The sequence below is a fragment of the Elephantulus edwardii genome, unplaced genomic scaffold (assembly GCF_000299155.1).
Source record: "Elephantulus edwardii isolate Elephantulus edwardi_28Jun2011 unplaced genomic scaffold, EleEdw1.0 scaffold00083, whole genome shotgun sequence".
NCBI classification, from domain to species: domain Eukaryota; kingdom Metazoa; phylum Chordata; class Mammalia; order Macroscelidea; family Macroscelididae; genus Elephantulus; species Elephantulus edwardii.
Genome location: NW_006399833.1, coordinates 12625447 through 12641490, shown reverse-complemented (window position 1 = coordinate 12641490; position 16044 = coordinate 12625447). Strand labels below are relative to the sequence as shown.

The 16044-nt window shown below is 41.4% G+C and overlaps 1 protein-coding gene across 1 annotated transcript in view; it reads left to right on the top strand.

Annotated features, from left to right (window-relative positions):
- The window catches only part of LHFPL1 (lipoma HMGIC fusion partner-like 1), a 74777-nt gene extending 59677 nt beyond the window's left edge, over positions 1-15100 (top strand). The window contains exon 4 of the mRNA XM_006889932.1: positions 14919-15100. Coding sequence (XP_006889994.1) covers positions 14919-15100 — 182 coding nt within the window. The remainder of the gene's footprint in view (positions 1-14918) is intronic.
- The last annotated feature ends 944 nt before the right edge of the window (positions 15101-16044 follow it).

Genomic DNA, 16044 nt, shown 5'->3' with positions numbered 1-16044 from the left:
TTTACAGTCCTTGGTTTTAGTCCTAGGTCCATGATCCACCTTGAGTTGGTTTTTGTCTATGGAGTGAGGTGGGAAGTCCTCTTAATGCAACTATAATTCAAAAATACATGCAAACCACTAGAGCCAGAAATGAAGAAACTAAGGAGCTTTACCAACTTCTGCAGTCTGAAAGTGATCAAGCATACAATCAAGATGCATACATAATAACTGGTGACTGGAATTCTGAAGTTAGAAACAAAGAAAGACTGTAATTGTAAAATATGACCTTTGCAACAGAAATGAGGCCGGAGATCCCATGATAAGGTTTTGTACAATCAGTGACTTCCTTGTTTTTTAAAAAACATAAATTATAGCTATATACATGGACTTCACCTGATACAAAGAAATCACATCAACTATATCTCAGGTCAAAACAGGATCCCACTGTGGAGCAGACCATCGATTACAAATATGCAAACTCAAATTGAACCTGAAGAGAACTAAAATAAGTCCTGGAGACTAAAAATACTGCCTTGAGTTCATGCTACCTGAATTCTTTTAAAAATTTTTAATTAATAAAAAATAAAATACAATGTATAGAAATGATTGTATTCAAGCCAGTATAAAAAAATCTCATGAACAGATCTGATGAACATTTAAAGACCTGAGGAATTCTAGGATGACATCAAGGACATTAAAAAGCCCAACAACAACAAAGCAAAAGGTCATTAAAAAGACACAGGAAAAAAGGAAAGAACAAAGTGGATGTCAGAAAAGACTAAAACTTCAATATAGAGAAGCTAAAGCAAAAGGAAGAAATAATGAAATAAGAGAGTTGAACAGAAGATTTCAAAGGGCAGCTCAAAAAGGCAAAGTGTTAGAGCTGAGTGTGCAGTGATCTGGAGTTACGAATCCAAAAGGGAAGAAAACATCTAGGTTTTGTTTTTTTTTTGTTTGTTTGTTTTAGCAGAAAGAATTGAAGAACAAATTTAAGCCTCATGTTGCAACACTGAAGGATTCTATGGGCAAGATTGTGAATGATGCAGCAAGGAATAAATGGAATCACCACACCAAAAGCAATTGGTTGATGCTAAACCATTTCAGGAAACAACCAGAGATTAAGAACCAATGATACTAAAAAGAGGTCCAAGCTGAATTGAAGGACTTGGCAAAAACAAGCCTCCAGGGACTGATAGAATGCATCATGTCCTTCTCCAAGAAATAGCCCCCTTAGCAACATGCCCAAAGGATGTGAGGCAAAGCCTAATCATTCTTGCCTTCAATGAGCACGCCAACTGTACCCTCTCCAAGACATATCTGTTTGTTCTCTTGGCTGTCCATGGGGTGTTCAGTGCTCTTCACCAACACCACAGCTCAAAGGCATCATTCTTTTTCTGTCATCCTTATTCATTGTCCAGCTCTCTGATGGGTAGCTAGTAATCAGAAAGACGATGGCCTGAACCAGGCACACCTTAGTCTTCAAACTGACATCACTACTCCTCAATAATTTGGGAAGGTCTCTAACTGCAGATCTTCCCAGTGCAATGCATCTGAGCAAATAATTCGGGGAGCTGGACTATATGAAAAATAATAAATGAGGTGGATTGATTCAGTGACTGGAATAATCGGGATGGGAGTCTCGGAGACAGTGCGATTGGCACAGGACAGAGCAGAGTTTAGGGCTGTTGTACATAGGGTCGCTATGAGTCGCAAGCGACTCGACGGCACATAACAACAACAACAACAACATATCAAGATTGGGGCAAGACTTATCAATAACCTGCATTATGCAGATGCCACAGTTTTGCTTGCTGAGCATAAAGAAGGCATATCATGTACTAAAGAAGAGCAAAGACTATGCAGCCTTCAGCATAGATTATAAAGACTAAATTGCCTTCAGCATGGATTATACATCTTGACGCATGCATCAAGAAAATGAAGATCCTCACCACTAGACTCATGATAGACAGTGAAAAGATTGAAATTGTGTCAGTGATTTCCATATCCTTGGATCCACAATTAATGACCATGATAGCAGCAGTCAAGAAAACAGAAGAAATGTTGCACTGAAAAAAATCTGCTGTCAAGGACCACTTCAAAGTGGTAAAGAGCAAGAAGGGTAGTTTAGATTAATGTACACCAGATTCAAGCCTTGTTATTTGGAGGGTCAGTAAAAGCGAGGAAGACCCTAACTGAGATGGATTGACACAATGACTACAGCGATAGGCTTAAGCATGGTGGAGATTGTGAGGATCGTGCAGAGCAGGGTAAGGTTCAGATCTGTTGTTTATAGGGTCTGTGTGAGTGGTAGTTGAATAACCTGGAGCTCTGATTATTGGGAGCTCTGATTAAAAGGGTTCTGTTGGCCTAGTGGGAAAGAGTTGCACCGTTAATCCAAAGGCATATGGTTTGAAACCACCCAGTGCTCTGCAGGAGAAAGATGGGAAGTCTCTTCCCATGCAATTAACTGCCTCTGAAACCCTGCTGGAAGGTCAGCTATGGGTCTGTTCTGATGCAATGGTACACAACAACAATCATCTGTGGTCCTTGATCATCTGCAACAAATGTTTCAAGTCCTCCTCAGTTTCAGCAAGCAAAGTTGTGTCATCAGCATAATACAGTTTGTGGATGTGTCATCCTCCAATCCTGATGCCACACTCCTTTTCTTAGAATCCAGCTTCTCAACACCCTTGGTAGCAGCAGTCAGGAGATCAGCAGACGTATTGCATTGGGAAAGTCCACTGTCAGGGACCTCTCCAAAATGCTAATGAGCAAGCAGTGATGTCAGTTTGAAAACTGAGGTGCACTTGATTCAGGCCATGGTCTTCTCCGTCACTTGCTATGCATTAAAGACGTGGATAATGAATAAGGATGGCCGAGCAATAATTATTGCCTTTGAGTTGTAGTGTTGGAGAAGAGCACAGAATATCTCACTGACCACCAAAAGAACAACCAGATACGTTTTTGAAAGAGTACAACTGGAGTGCTCCTTGGGGATTAAGATGTTGAAGCTTTGTCTCTCATTCTTTGAACATATTGCTAGGAGAGGCTATTCCTTGGACATCATACTTAGAAAGGTGGAGGGTCAGCAAAAGAAAGCAAGACCCTCAACAAACTGGACTGGCACAATAAGTGCCACAGTGGGCTCAAGTGTGTCAGAGATGATGGGGATGCCAGAGGATAGGACAAGGTTCAGGCTTCATTTTTCATAGAGTCACTATGAGTCACACTCAACTCAGTGGCACCTAACAACAACTAGGAATTCTGATGACTCAGTGGTAAAGAGTTGTGCTACCAACCCACAGCCTTGTGGTTTGAATCTAGCAGCTGCTTAATGGGAGAAAGGAGGATAATATCCTCCTGTGCCATTTACTGCCTTTGAAAACTAGCTGGAAGATCTGCTATGAATTGCCTTCGATATGGATTAAAGGTCAACATCAAGAAAACAAAGGTTCTCCCAGCTGGGCTGATAGGCAGTATCATGATAGATGATAAAGAGATTGAGATTGTTGACAGCGTTAGTTTGCTTGGCTCCACAGTCAACACTGTTGCTACCAGCAGCCAGGAAATTAAAAGACAAATTTCATTGGGAAAGCCAGCTGTAAGAGACCTCTCCAGAGTACTGAGGAGCAACGATGTCAGTCTGGAGGCTAAGGTATGATCCAGGCCACAGTCTTTGCAATTACTTTCTATGCATCAGAAAGCTGGACAATGACTAGGGATGATAGAAGGAGAGTTGATGCCTTTGAGCTGTGGTGCTGGAGAAGAGTATTGAATATACCACAGACTGCTAGGAGAACAAACAAGTTCATCCTAGAGAGGGTGAGACCAGGCTTCTCCTTGGAGGCAAGGATTCTGAATCTTCATCTGACATTCTTTTGGCATATTGCAAGGAGGGACTGGTCCTTAGAGAGGGACATTATGCTTGGGAGGGTGGAGGAACAGTGCAAGAGAGGAAGACCCTCAATGAGAGGGATTGATTCAATGACTGGGGTAATGGGAGTGGGTGTGTCACAGACAATAAGATTGGCACAGGATAGAGCAGGGTTTAGGGCTGTTGTACATAGGGTTGCTATGAATCACAGGCGACTCGATGGTACATAACAATAACAGACTAGAGAGTACACAACAATAACAACTAGCAACATTGATTCCCTCCCTTTCTACTCTACATCATTTCAAAGGAGCCAGAGGTGTTTCTCTATAGCTGAGAGGTTTTCCATCAAGGCCAATGTAGACACTAGCTTCACATGCTGAAGGCTTCAAAGGCCCAAAGTTGGCTCTCTGCAGATCAGCCCTGGTATTTTGTGCTAGGGATGAAGTTGATGGTGTTTTACTAGTTCCCATTCCAGATCATCCTTCAACCTCGGGGTCACTCCTTACCTGATTTTTCCTATCTAACTATAGAACATTGTCTCTCGCATTCCTTTATTATTAGAACGTATTACATAAACCAAAAGCAAACAAACGAACAAAGATCAGATGTCAGGCTTTCCTCTGGATCCTACCTGAACGTTCAACATTCTAACTCCAAGAGTTCTCAGAATTTGAACTCTTAAAATTTGCATACAGTCCTCTCTCTCGATATTCCTGACCTATTCACATCCTCCAGAGAGCTTTATCCCCTCTTGTCCCATTAGAAAACTCCGAGCTCCTTCACTACTCTTAACTCTCTTGCCCCATCAGTTAACTCCCCTACCGTGGCCTAGTGGTAAGGAGCTGTGCTGCAATTCCAAAGGCACATGGTTTGAATCCATCAGTTGCTCAGCGGGAGAAGGCTGAGCAATCTCCTCCCATTGTGATTTACTGCCTCTGAAAACTCGCTGGAGGGTCAGCTATGAGTTGCTTCTGTCTCCATGGCATACAACAACAAACACCAATAACCGGCTCTTCCTTACACATCTATATCCAGAGTTATAAACATACATTTCTTGCACTAGTAGCGCTCATAACTTCTTTGTTGGCAACACTTGCATGAAATCAAACCTTCATCTCTCTGCAAGTTCCATTCATGTTGTTCTAGTCACTCTGGGAACTGTTAGTCTCTGCTATGTGCTTGCTGTTGCCCTGTGCCTCTTCCTGTAAACTCTCCAGGCCCAGGAATTCTAACAGATAATTCTTTGAAAGGGCTGTTTGCGGAAATTCAAGTCACATTTACTTTTATCACCCTTCTTCTTTTAGGCCTTCCCCCCCCAACATTGCTTCTTTCTTCCTCAAGAAGGCTTTCTTTCTTTAGATTACATCTAAAATCTAAAAGAATTCTTGGCTTCCATGCTACCATTCCTTTTTTTTTTGGAAAAAAAGATTGACTTTATTATTTTCATTTAAGTTACTGTATGATGATAGGGTAATGTGCACTTTTGCTTTTTATGGAAATGTAAATAGGAATTGAGATATGAAATGTAAAAAAAACCCCAAGACCCCACAATTGCTTTTGAAAGTTAGTCAGCGCTGATTTGATAGGCAACAAGAAATTGTGGTACATTCACACAATGGAATACTACGCAGCACTCAGGAGAAGCGATTTCTAAAAATATACATAACTTGGGAGAGGCTGGAGAGCATTATGGTGAGTGAACTAACTCAGTAAGGATAGCTAGTTAAAAAAAAAAAAAAGAATAAGCCAAGCCACTAATGGGATTGGATTCCTACCATGAGGAATTAGGTGGGAAGGCAACCATGATGCTTTATATCAGGCATGTCCCATGCTACCATTCTTAACATGCTCTTGACAAAGAGACCCTTTCTGTCAATCCTTTGATTCCTAATCCAGGTTCCTTCATCAATGTTAGGCTCCACTACAAGCACTGGTTTGGGGCTAGCTCTTTCTAGTAGCTCACCTGCCCTTTCAGGCCATAACCCTGGAGCTCTGACAAGGTAAGGCAAGGAAGGGGTCCATTTTAGAAACAGCTAGTCACAGCGTGTGGCCCACACAGCAACTTTGTGAAAACATAGCTTCATGCTAAATCAAATGAAACACAGTCAACTTCCAAACCAATTTCATTTGCAGCTTGGAATAAAAGCAACGTGTCTTGATTTAAATGTCATGCCCACTGCTGAGTGATGATTTAATAACTTTTATGAGAGTTCCTGTCACAGCAAATTCAACACTGGAATAGAGTGACTCACAGATAGGGTGTTAGAAATGGTACAGAAAGGAACAGGCTTCTCTCGGGGCTCATCTAGAAGCTTTGCATAAAACTAATTTGCAGTTAGAAACTCTTCTCTTCCCCTATCCTACTACCCGATCTTTCTCTGCACTGATATTTATGCACATGTGTAGAGAGAATCTCCAGGGGAGATGTCAGCTCACTGCAGTGTTTTATGAAGACATAGCCCCTTGAATGATTCTAATGTGGAGGCTCAGAGTCATCTCAAATGCAAGACATCAGTGATCCTGTTTCCTAAAGGGACCTCAAGAACTTATCTGATCTTACTGCCGTGTTATTAAACAACTATTTCATTATTTCCTTCCTTTTCCAAATGAGAGAAATGAAACCCACTGATATTTTTTTCACCCCACAGATCCCAGTTTCCTGACTCCTAAGAAATCAGTGTTTCCTTAGTACAGAATATTAAAGCTATTGAAGAATTAAAGGTCCTTAAAGATATTAATCATCTCACTTCTAACATTTTACAGATTCCTGGTCTAGCATCCCAGAATACTCAGGGATGACCAGGCTTCAGTCTCAGCCTGTTCCCCAGGTGAATAAGGGACCATGCATGGCAATTTATTAGGAAATTATTTATGTATATCTTACTAGGCTATTTATTACTTATTCTGCTGCACGAATCATGTAGTTATCAAGATTCGTGTTAGAGAGAATTGGAAATATAAAGAGTTGGTGTTTGTCTGGATCATGGTTGCCCGAACTTGATGCAACTGACATTTGGGACCAGATAAAATTGTTTGTTGCAGGGAGTTGTTTTACGTCTTCCACATGTGTGGTAACATCCCTTGCCTCTGGCTAACTGGTCTCTGCCTATGGCCTTCACCTACCTCCAGTCTCCTTTTGCACAGCTGTCAGGTTAATCTTCTCAAACCGTGGTGGTTCTCACCCAGAAGTGATTTTTGTTCCTTAGGAGACATTTGATGAACATGATCATCTTCTTAAACCTGGAGGAAGGCAGAGGCCAGGGGATATAATAAAACCTCCCTTGATACACAGGACAGTTCCCACTACAAACAAAAATTATCCAGCCCAATTAATAGCAATACTTAGCATGTTGAAAAAACTTGTTGGGGCACATCATCCCGAGTCAGAAGCGTTCTCTAGATCCCTGCAGAGTGTAAGAAAAGATGACAGATTTTGTAACCCCCTCATGATCTAGATTCAGCTTAAAATTTGCAAAGTATGTGTCCTTTTCTGCGACTACTATGAGCAGAGTGCTGTTTCTCAAGCATGTGGTCTGCTTTCTCACTCATATGATTTAGCTCACACCAATCTCTCTCCCTGGAATGCCTACTTCCTGCTACTAAAACCAATTTGCAATTCTCTCTCCTCTAAGAAGCCTTACCTGAACCTTAATTCTTTTAGCTACATATAACTCTTCATTCCCTGGCAATTCCTGTAGTTTGTGGTGGTGGTGGTGGTGGTGGTGGTGTTTTTCACTCAAGTTCTGAAGCACTGATTATGGTTGTGTGTTTTTTTTTTTAATTGGAAGGTACATTTAGAAATTTCTTTAGCAAAAATTCCTCCACTTAAAAGAGATTTTTCACTTTTCTCAGACCCTGAAAGGTGAAATAGTTAGTTGAAAGCATCATATTTGCCTATTCAAACCAGAGTAATTTGTGGTGTTGGTTATAATCGACTGGCATACTTGAAATGAATGATCGTGGATTAAGCCAGTATTCAGATCTCAACTCTGATACAAGATGGTAAAGTCATTTATCTTTCTGAGACTCATTCCCTCAGCTGTAAAATTCAAATAGTTATGACTGAGAATCAAAAGAGATTATATATTCAAATTGTTTGGCACATAGTACGTAATAAATATTCCTGAGATGAAAGGAAGAATTAATAGTACTTCAAGGAAGAAGACTTTAGGATTGATGATGGTCCATGGATTTTACTAACAGGGTAACTGGAGGCAGAGGGTTGTCTGCTGTCCCTTCCCTATTTCTTTTTTTTTTCCTTCTCCCTATGTCTACATCCTTCCGTGTTGTTGTTATGAACTGCCTCATAGCTGACCCTCCAGTGGACATTCAGAGGCAGTTAGTTAATCACACGGGAGGAGATTGCCCATCTTTCCTCCCTGTAAGCTTTAAGACTTCAACCCAAGCTTTCTGTGGAAGAGTGGAGCAGTGACAAAGGTCCTAAAATTGGAAAGATAATTAATTATTAAATGGTCTTTTATTGTCTTCCCTTTGGCAATGCCAGTAATGCAATCTTTCTTATTCCCTTGAGTGTATAGGAAGTAGAACTATGGGGAAGGCTTTCAATAAAAATTACAGCCTTTCTTTAGCTTCATGAGACACATAAACCTGGGGCTTATTCTTTTCTCTAGCAGTCTCTAATACAAATTCCTGTGACAGGAGATTAAGAACAGACAAGATGTGACAGTGAGGGCACTTTGGTATTGGTTCCTAATCCATTGGTGCCTGGTGCTGACTTTAGTCAAGTCTCTAGAGCCCTTTCTAGCTTACTTTCCACTACATAGCTGCTCCTTTGTCAGCTTTCTGCCAGCTTAAAGCTTGGGGGTAATGGCACGCTGTGTATTTACTCCTTGCATTTAGATAAATGCATTACCCCTGGTCCCAGGGTGTGCATACCTAACAGAATAGTAGAATAGTAGCCTTGTGCTACTCTAATGAGGGAGTAACTGCACAGGCAACCGAAGAAACAGGCTGAGGTCTCTGATACCTTGCCTGAACTAGATTGGAGAACTCCTAGGAGGAAGAAGTTGCTTGAGAGTAATTTCCTCCCCAGAGCTGGCTCTTCCCTATTCAGCAAGGAGATTTGGGTTGGAGAGGTTAAGGGAGAAGAAGCTCAAGCAAGTCTGTTATGAATTAATGTAGGCATCGGATCTTTAAGGAGTGCTGGTGGCACAGCTGATTAAGCGTCGGGTTGCTAACCTAAATAAATGTCATTGGTTTGAGTCCACCAGTCAGGTACACTATGGAAGGAAAATGAAGAAGTCTGTCCAATGAGTCAGAAATCACTCACTCTCAATGAGTGGGCCCCAGCTTCAGAGTTCATAGCTTCAAGGGTTGTAGAAGAGGAAAATGGCTTCATCAGAATAAGAAAAATTATTATTGTTGTTGTTGTTGTTGTTAGGTACCATCGAATCAAGTACAACTCCTAGCGACCCCATAAACAACAGATCCAGACCCCGTCCTATCCTGTGCCATCTTCACACTTCCTGACACATTGTGGCAGTCACTGTGTCCACTATGGGCTCTACCACTACACTACTGGAACTAGCTGCATTCCTCTAGTGTTCATTTTCATTTGGCAATTTGTTGTGTTTGAGGAGAACACTGTTCTCATTGGTACAGCACTTGTCCGTCACTGAGATAACTTGTGGTTGCTGTGATACTGAAAGCTGTGCCCCTGGTGAGTTAGATGCATTAAGGGTTTACCCATGGTGGGCAGGTTTTAGTAGAGCTCCCAGAGTAGGAAGTTGGATCAGCTATGCATTTCTTCTTTTTTTTTTTTTTTTTAGAAATTGATATTTACTTCTGACTACTATTGTTGTTGTTGTTGTTATGTGCTATCAAGTTGCTTGTGACTCATAGCGACCCTATGTACAACAGCCCTAAACTCTGCTCTGTCCTATGCCAATCACACTGGCTCTGACACTCCCATCCTGATTAACCCAGTCACTGAATCAAGTCACCTCATAGAGGGCCTTCCTCTCCTGCACTGTCCCTCCACCCTCCCAAGCATGATGTTCCTCTCTAAGGACGGGTCCCTCATTACAACATGCCCAAAGTATGTCAGACGAAGCCCCAGAATCCTTGCCTCCAAGGAGCCGCCCAGTTTGACCCTTTCCAGGATGAATCTGTTTGTTTTCCTAGCAGTCCATGGTACCCTCAATACTCTTCTCTGTTGTGCATTCAGTGAAAACCTTCTAAGCAGCGGACCTTGTACAGGCTTTCCTGCCCTTTTTGTTGTATACCGTAGAGTCAGAAACATCCATAGCTGACCCTCCACCTGGTTTTTAGACACAATTAATTGCATGAAAGTAGATACCATGGAATGTACCCAATTACCATACAAGATGTTATGGTAATATCAAAAGATGGTAGATTAATTTGAAAATTATGGAGAAGTCTCCCCAACAGAGGAAATCTTGAGAGATGTCTGAAGGACTAAGATTTAACCCCAAATGTGAAAATGCCACTGCTATATTTCCACTAGAAAATAACATTTATTTAAAAAGACCACATTTTAAAATGACTAATAGAAAAACCTTGATGTGTTAAGAAATTAGGTTTAAAGTATCAGTTTTGAATTACCCTTTCTAAAAGATACACAAAAACTGTGTTAAACAAGAAAAAGAATATCCTTTAAGTTTCAGCTCTGTGACATTAATTAAATATCAGAGAAAATGCAGTTTCATAATATTGAAAATACTGTTTTCCTAAGTGTGACATAATAGTGACTTGGATACTCTAAGTTAACAGGAATATTTATTATCCCATTGTACGATCAGCCCTAGAATAAAATTACATATCGAAGTAAGTGCCAAGGAAATCACCCAGACCACATCAACAAGTAGCAGGATAACAATCCCTAGAGCCATCTGCCTGTGCTGTGTGAACCCACTGCTCTGGGAATTCATGCAGTTCATGATAACACCATTTGTTGACTGGGTTTTTAGAGAAATACACATCGCATCACAAAATATTTTTTTCCTTTCTTGCGTTTTTTTAAAATCTTATTAATTTAATGAACATTTACAGAGATTTTGGATTCCATTCACTTCTTACATAACAGACATTTGAACACCAGAAAATCACTAGATGACTGGATTAGGATAAAGAGAATTGGTCTGGATCCCTGCTCCTACGTCTCTGCTTCTGAAAGAGTGCCTAGAGCTGCACATTGCTGTCTGCAAAGTGGAGGCAGCATTCTTTTCAACATCGCAGAAGTTGAAGCTTTGCGCTTTTCATTTTCACGTCATGGAAACCAAAGCATCATCCAAAGCCTTCTACGCTAAATGTTTGTGTGTGAGAGCTATTGCCTGCTTGCCATAACAGAGTATTCTCAGGTTGGCCAATCCCAAACATCCATTATTGTTTTCCTGTTGTGGTCACTTAGCTAAATAGTTCCAGTTAAGGAGGCCTCTCCTTCAAATCTGCGCTCCTTTCTTTCTGAGGGTTATCTTGCTTATATAGCCATTATACTCAAGTGCTCACCATAAATTTTAATGCAGACACAGGATTTCTGGAAGTTATCTGACCGTCCCAGTATCTCCTCTGATGAAGTATGACTTGACTTTTGCTCCAAAAGGGGGTAAAGGATTTGTTCACATTTTCCTTTGTTCGAAGTATAAGAAGGAAACGCATGAGGTGCTATGAGAGCCACAGATGAGGTCCTGTGATTTCAGGAAACCAGGAAAGGTTTTAATGAATTATTTGAAGATTGAACATGGCCAGATAGTAGGTGCATCCAAATGTAGGAAGCATTTTGTGAAGAAGAAACAAAATATATGTGAGAAGGTCTATGGAACAGTCCAGAAACAAATAGAATGTGATTTTAGCTGGCTTAAAAACTTTGATTTAGAACTTAGTAGGCCACAATTTTGGGTGTTGAGGATTGAAAATGTACCCAACTCTGAAGTATTGTTAGTCTAATCTATGCTGACTGTTGGCAGAACACTCTGAGAGGTTTAAAAAAAAAAATAAAAAAAGGACAAATGTATCCACATGGTTGAACCAACAATCTGGAAAAAGCAGATTTTAAAAATGTGAAACACAAACTTTTCCTCTCAGTGTTTCATCCACAGGTACAGCTGTAACGAGGGTGTAGAGATGAATTATTGTAGGACTACTTGGTTAAGGTGACTTGAGCCCAGGAGAGATAATCAGGCAAGTCTTTCTGAAAGTGCTGGGTCTTGAATAGTGTTCTGAGGCCAATATGAATTAGTGACTAACAAATAGAAAGTGTTTCTGGAAGGGGAGCTAGCATGAGTGATGACTATGTAGTAGAAAGATTTTTTTCTGAGGCAGAAAATTTGGATTACAGTAAACTGGCCTGAATGAGAAAGCAGAGCAGTCTTAAGTTGGAAGCCATTGCACAAGTCCTTACCACTGAGTCAACAGAACTCCCTAAAGTTAGGCTTTTTAAAAGGTGAATTGTCATAGAGATCAGTCTTAGTAGCCTCACTTGTAAGCTTTCCACAGGACAGTGAGATGAGTGAAGGTGCCAGCCTACTTATTTTCTCAAGACGCTTTTGCAATTTTGCATTACTGGGAGTTCTGGTGGCCTAGTGGTAAGCAGCTCCACAGCAATATCAAAGGCACACGGTTCGAGTCCACCAGCTGCACCGTGGGAGAAGGATGGGCAGTTTCCTCCTGTGTCATTTTACTGCCTCTGAAAACCTGCTGGAGGGTCAGCCGTGGATCAGTTTTGACTCAGCGACACCCAACAACAACCAACAACAACAGTCCAATTTCCTAGGTTATGGTAGCCGAGTCACATGATTGAGCTCAGTTACCCAGATGCCCTTTACAATAATAGCTCTTCTTCTTTCCCTGGACTCTTTTGCTTTCTGAGGGTACCCTACTCACTATCTACTGCTCCTGGGCTGATACTGATTCCTAGCAACCCTGTAGGAGAGAGTACATGTGCCCCAAGGGTTTCTAAGGTTATCATTTATAGGGAGCAGAATGCCTCATCTTTCTGGTGGGTTTGAAAAGCTGCCCTTTTGCTTAGCAGTCCAGTGCTTAAGCACAGCGCCACCAGGAATCCTGAGGGCACACTGGAAAACCGTAAGTCTTTCAGAGTGAGGAATCGACCTCTGACAGAATTACAAGTGTTGGGGAGGATGTTTCCAAGCAGATGGCCTTTCCCATTATTCCTCTGAAACGAACTATCCTACCCTAACTTAGAAGCTTAGCATTGATTCCAGTGCGTATTTTTCTCCCTGGGAGTTGAAAGGTCAAGTTAGGATAGAGACATGTGGAGGCAAAGGATTTGAGCTTGTTTGTGAAATCTGGTAATGAAGGATATGTCTCTTTGAAAGCAGCCTGCACTGTACTCTATCATTGTCGTTAGGAGCATGGAGGGTTTTTCTTGGGTTGGGTTTGGTTTTTTTTATTTTTTATTTTCTGCTAATTTATTTACAAAATTCAGATACATTGTTTTCAAGAACAAATTCTTTCAATTTCTCTCACCCCTTCACCTAACAAATTGTACAACTCCATTGATCAATCCCCTGCACGTCCACATTCTTCTGCTTCCAGCCTCTCCCACCCCACTTGGATCCTTGTACTCATTCTACAATAATGGTTTTATACAATATTTATCCTTATGGGACTGAGTCAGTTCACTCAGCATACTGCTTTCCAGTCCATCCCAAGTCAGGTAATAATTTACAAAGTTATTGCTCCTGTGTGCTGCATAGTATTCCACTGTGTGAATGTACCATAATTTCTCAATACACTCACTTGTGGTTGGACATTTGGGCTCTTTCCATGTTCTTGTGATGATGAGTAATGCTGCTATGAACATTGGTGTACAAATCTCAGTTTATGCCTCAGTTCTCATACTGTCAGGCTATATTCCAAGCAATGGAATAGCTGGGTCATATGGAATTTCTATGTCCAGCTTTTTGAGGAAGTGCCAAACTGCCTTCCAGAATGGTTGTTCCATTTTACGTGTCCCGATCCTACCGTTTCCTAGTGGTGAGAAGTTATACTACCCACCCATTGCACACAGTTCAATTCCACCAGGTGCTTTGTGCGAGAAGGATGGACAGTCTCTTCTATGCCATTTACTGCCTCTGAAAACCCACTAGAAGGTCAGCTGTGAGTCAGTTTTGACTCAGTGACACACAACAGTTGGTCTCTCAGTTGCCTCATCTTTTGTAAAACAGGGATAATTAATACCTAGTTCACATGGTGGCTGTAATGATCAGTATACGTGCAACGAGCTCAGCACGGTGTTTGACACCTTATAATGTCATTCTTGTCTTTAGCGTTGTTAGCAGCACGGCCACCCCTTCCCCCAGGATTCTACCAGAATAGGAGATTACAATTTTAGACCTTTTTCTTTTTAAAAACATTTTATTTTTAATTATTTTAATGAACATTTACAGACATATTGGATTTCCATTCATTCATTGTTGTACTTTTTCTCTACCCCTGCTCCTTCCCAGTTCACTCCTCTCTTTGAAAAGCAAAAGATAAACTTTTTTGATATACAACCCCTCCGACCCCGCCCCTGCCCCCCCCAGCACTCCACTAGGCAACCTTAATTCTGGATTCCTGTGATAATCATAATATGCTACCATATATCACTTTTAAACTGTTCTCTCCCTTATCTGTTTCAATTCAGAATACATAATATATCCAGTTTTTCTCAATCTTACCCCAACCCTGGTGGTGGCTTTGTTCACAATAGCAAGGAGCTGGAAATAACCTAAGTGCCCATCAATAAACGAATGGATAGAGAAGCTATGGTATATTCACACAACGGAATACTACGCTGTATTGAAAAACAAGGAACTCATGCAATATTATTCAAAATGGGTGACCCTGGAGGACATTATGCTGAGTGAAGTATCTGAGTCACAAAAGGACAAATACTGCATGGTGTCACTGTTGTAGAAAATTTTTTACCTTTTTCAAAGCAGTGGACCAGGAAGAAAGGAAATGGGATGCTCCATTGCATTCACTGTTTCCTGTTTTCACCTTAAGCCTCATAACCCAAAGAGAATATGAGAAGATAAGCTAACCTTCATGTTTACCCCTGTTTCTGTTTCCTCAGGTACCTGTCAGCTTGGGTGGGCCTATTACTGCGCCGGAGGTGGAGCAGCCGCAGCCATGTTGATCTGCACTTGGCTTTCTTGCTTTGCTGGAAGAAACCCCAAGCCAGTCATGCTGGTGGAGAGCATCATGAGGAACACCAATTCTTATGCCCTGGAGCTTGATCACTGCCTCAAGCCTTGAGCTTGAGCAGGAAAGTGGAGATGATGGGAAAAGGGCGGGAAAAGACCAGTTATATCACCTATCTGTCAATAGGGTAACCTAGTGCTTGCATGCTTTTCCATTCACCTATCATTCATTCTTACAAGCCAATAGACCGGTGGTTGTTTACTAAATTCCTCTTCCATGTGTGTCCCCGTTGGTGGGTGCCCCCCAGCTCCCAAGTTGCACAGCATTCCTTCATGCAAATATAAAGAGAATGCAGCTCTTCAGGGTTCTGTAACTGAAGTCTACCACTTAGCCCCAAAGCTTATATCATAGATTAGAATAATTGTACAGCAAAGGTCCAGAAGATGGACAAGGCTGGTCCCTGCCACTCCAAAATATTTGTGGAGTCCTCCAGCTCCAATTGTTGTGACCTTGTGCTTTTTCTCGTGTTCTTCTTCCTCGTCAGTAGTGGGGGGATATTTAGAGGGAGGGTATCAGATTCTTAATGGAGAAAACCACTAATCAAGGATGCTTGAATACAGCATGAACCCTCGCCAACCTTGTACCTTAGAATAGTCCTAAACATTTGTTTTGTGTTCTAACTGGGTAGCTGGCACAAGAACGAAATTACAGGCATTTCCTAGTCCCTTATAGGTGTATAAGTGGTGTTTATCAAATACTCTGAGCAGAGACTAGCATTTGCTGGACACTTAATAAACATGAATTCACGATGATGAGGATAAGGATGCCGGCTCCTTATTGAAATTTCTCTCAGAATTCATTTCTATTGACTGGGAAATCTGCAGTGGCCTCTTGTCCCTGTAGTCATTCCTAGCATGAGATGAGTTTCTCTGTTTCAAAGGCTGCTTGTCAAATGCTTTCCCCTCCATCTGGGGTAAGTTAGACATGAGCGAACACGGCTCTGATGTCACCTAGGGCTGGTGTATTTTTAGGCCTGGCCTCCATCCCATCTGTGCTAA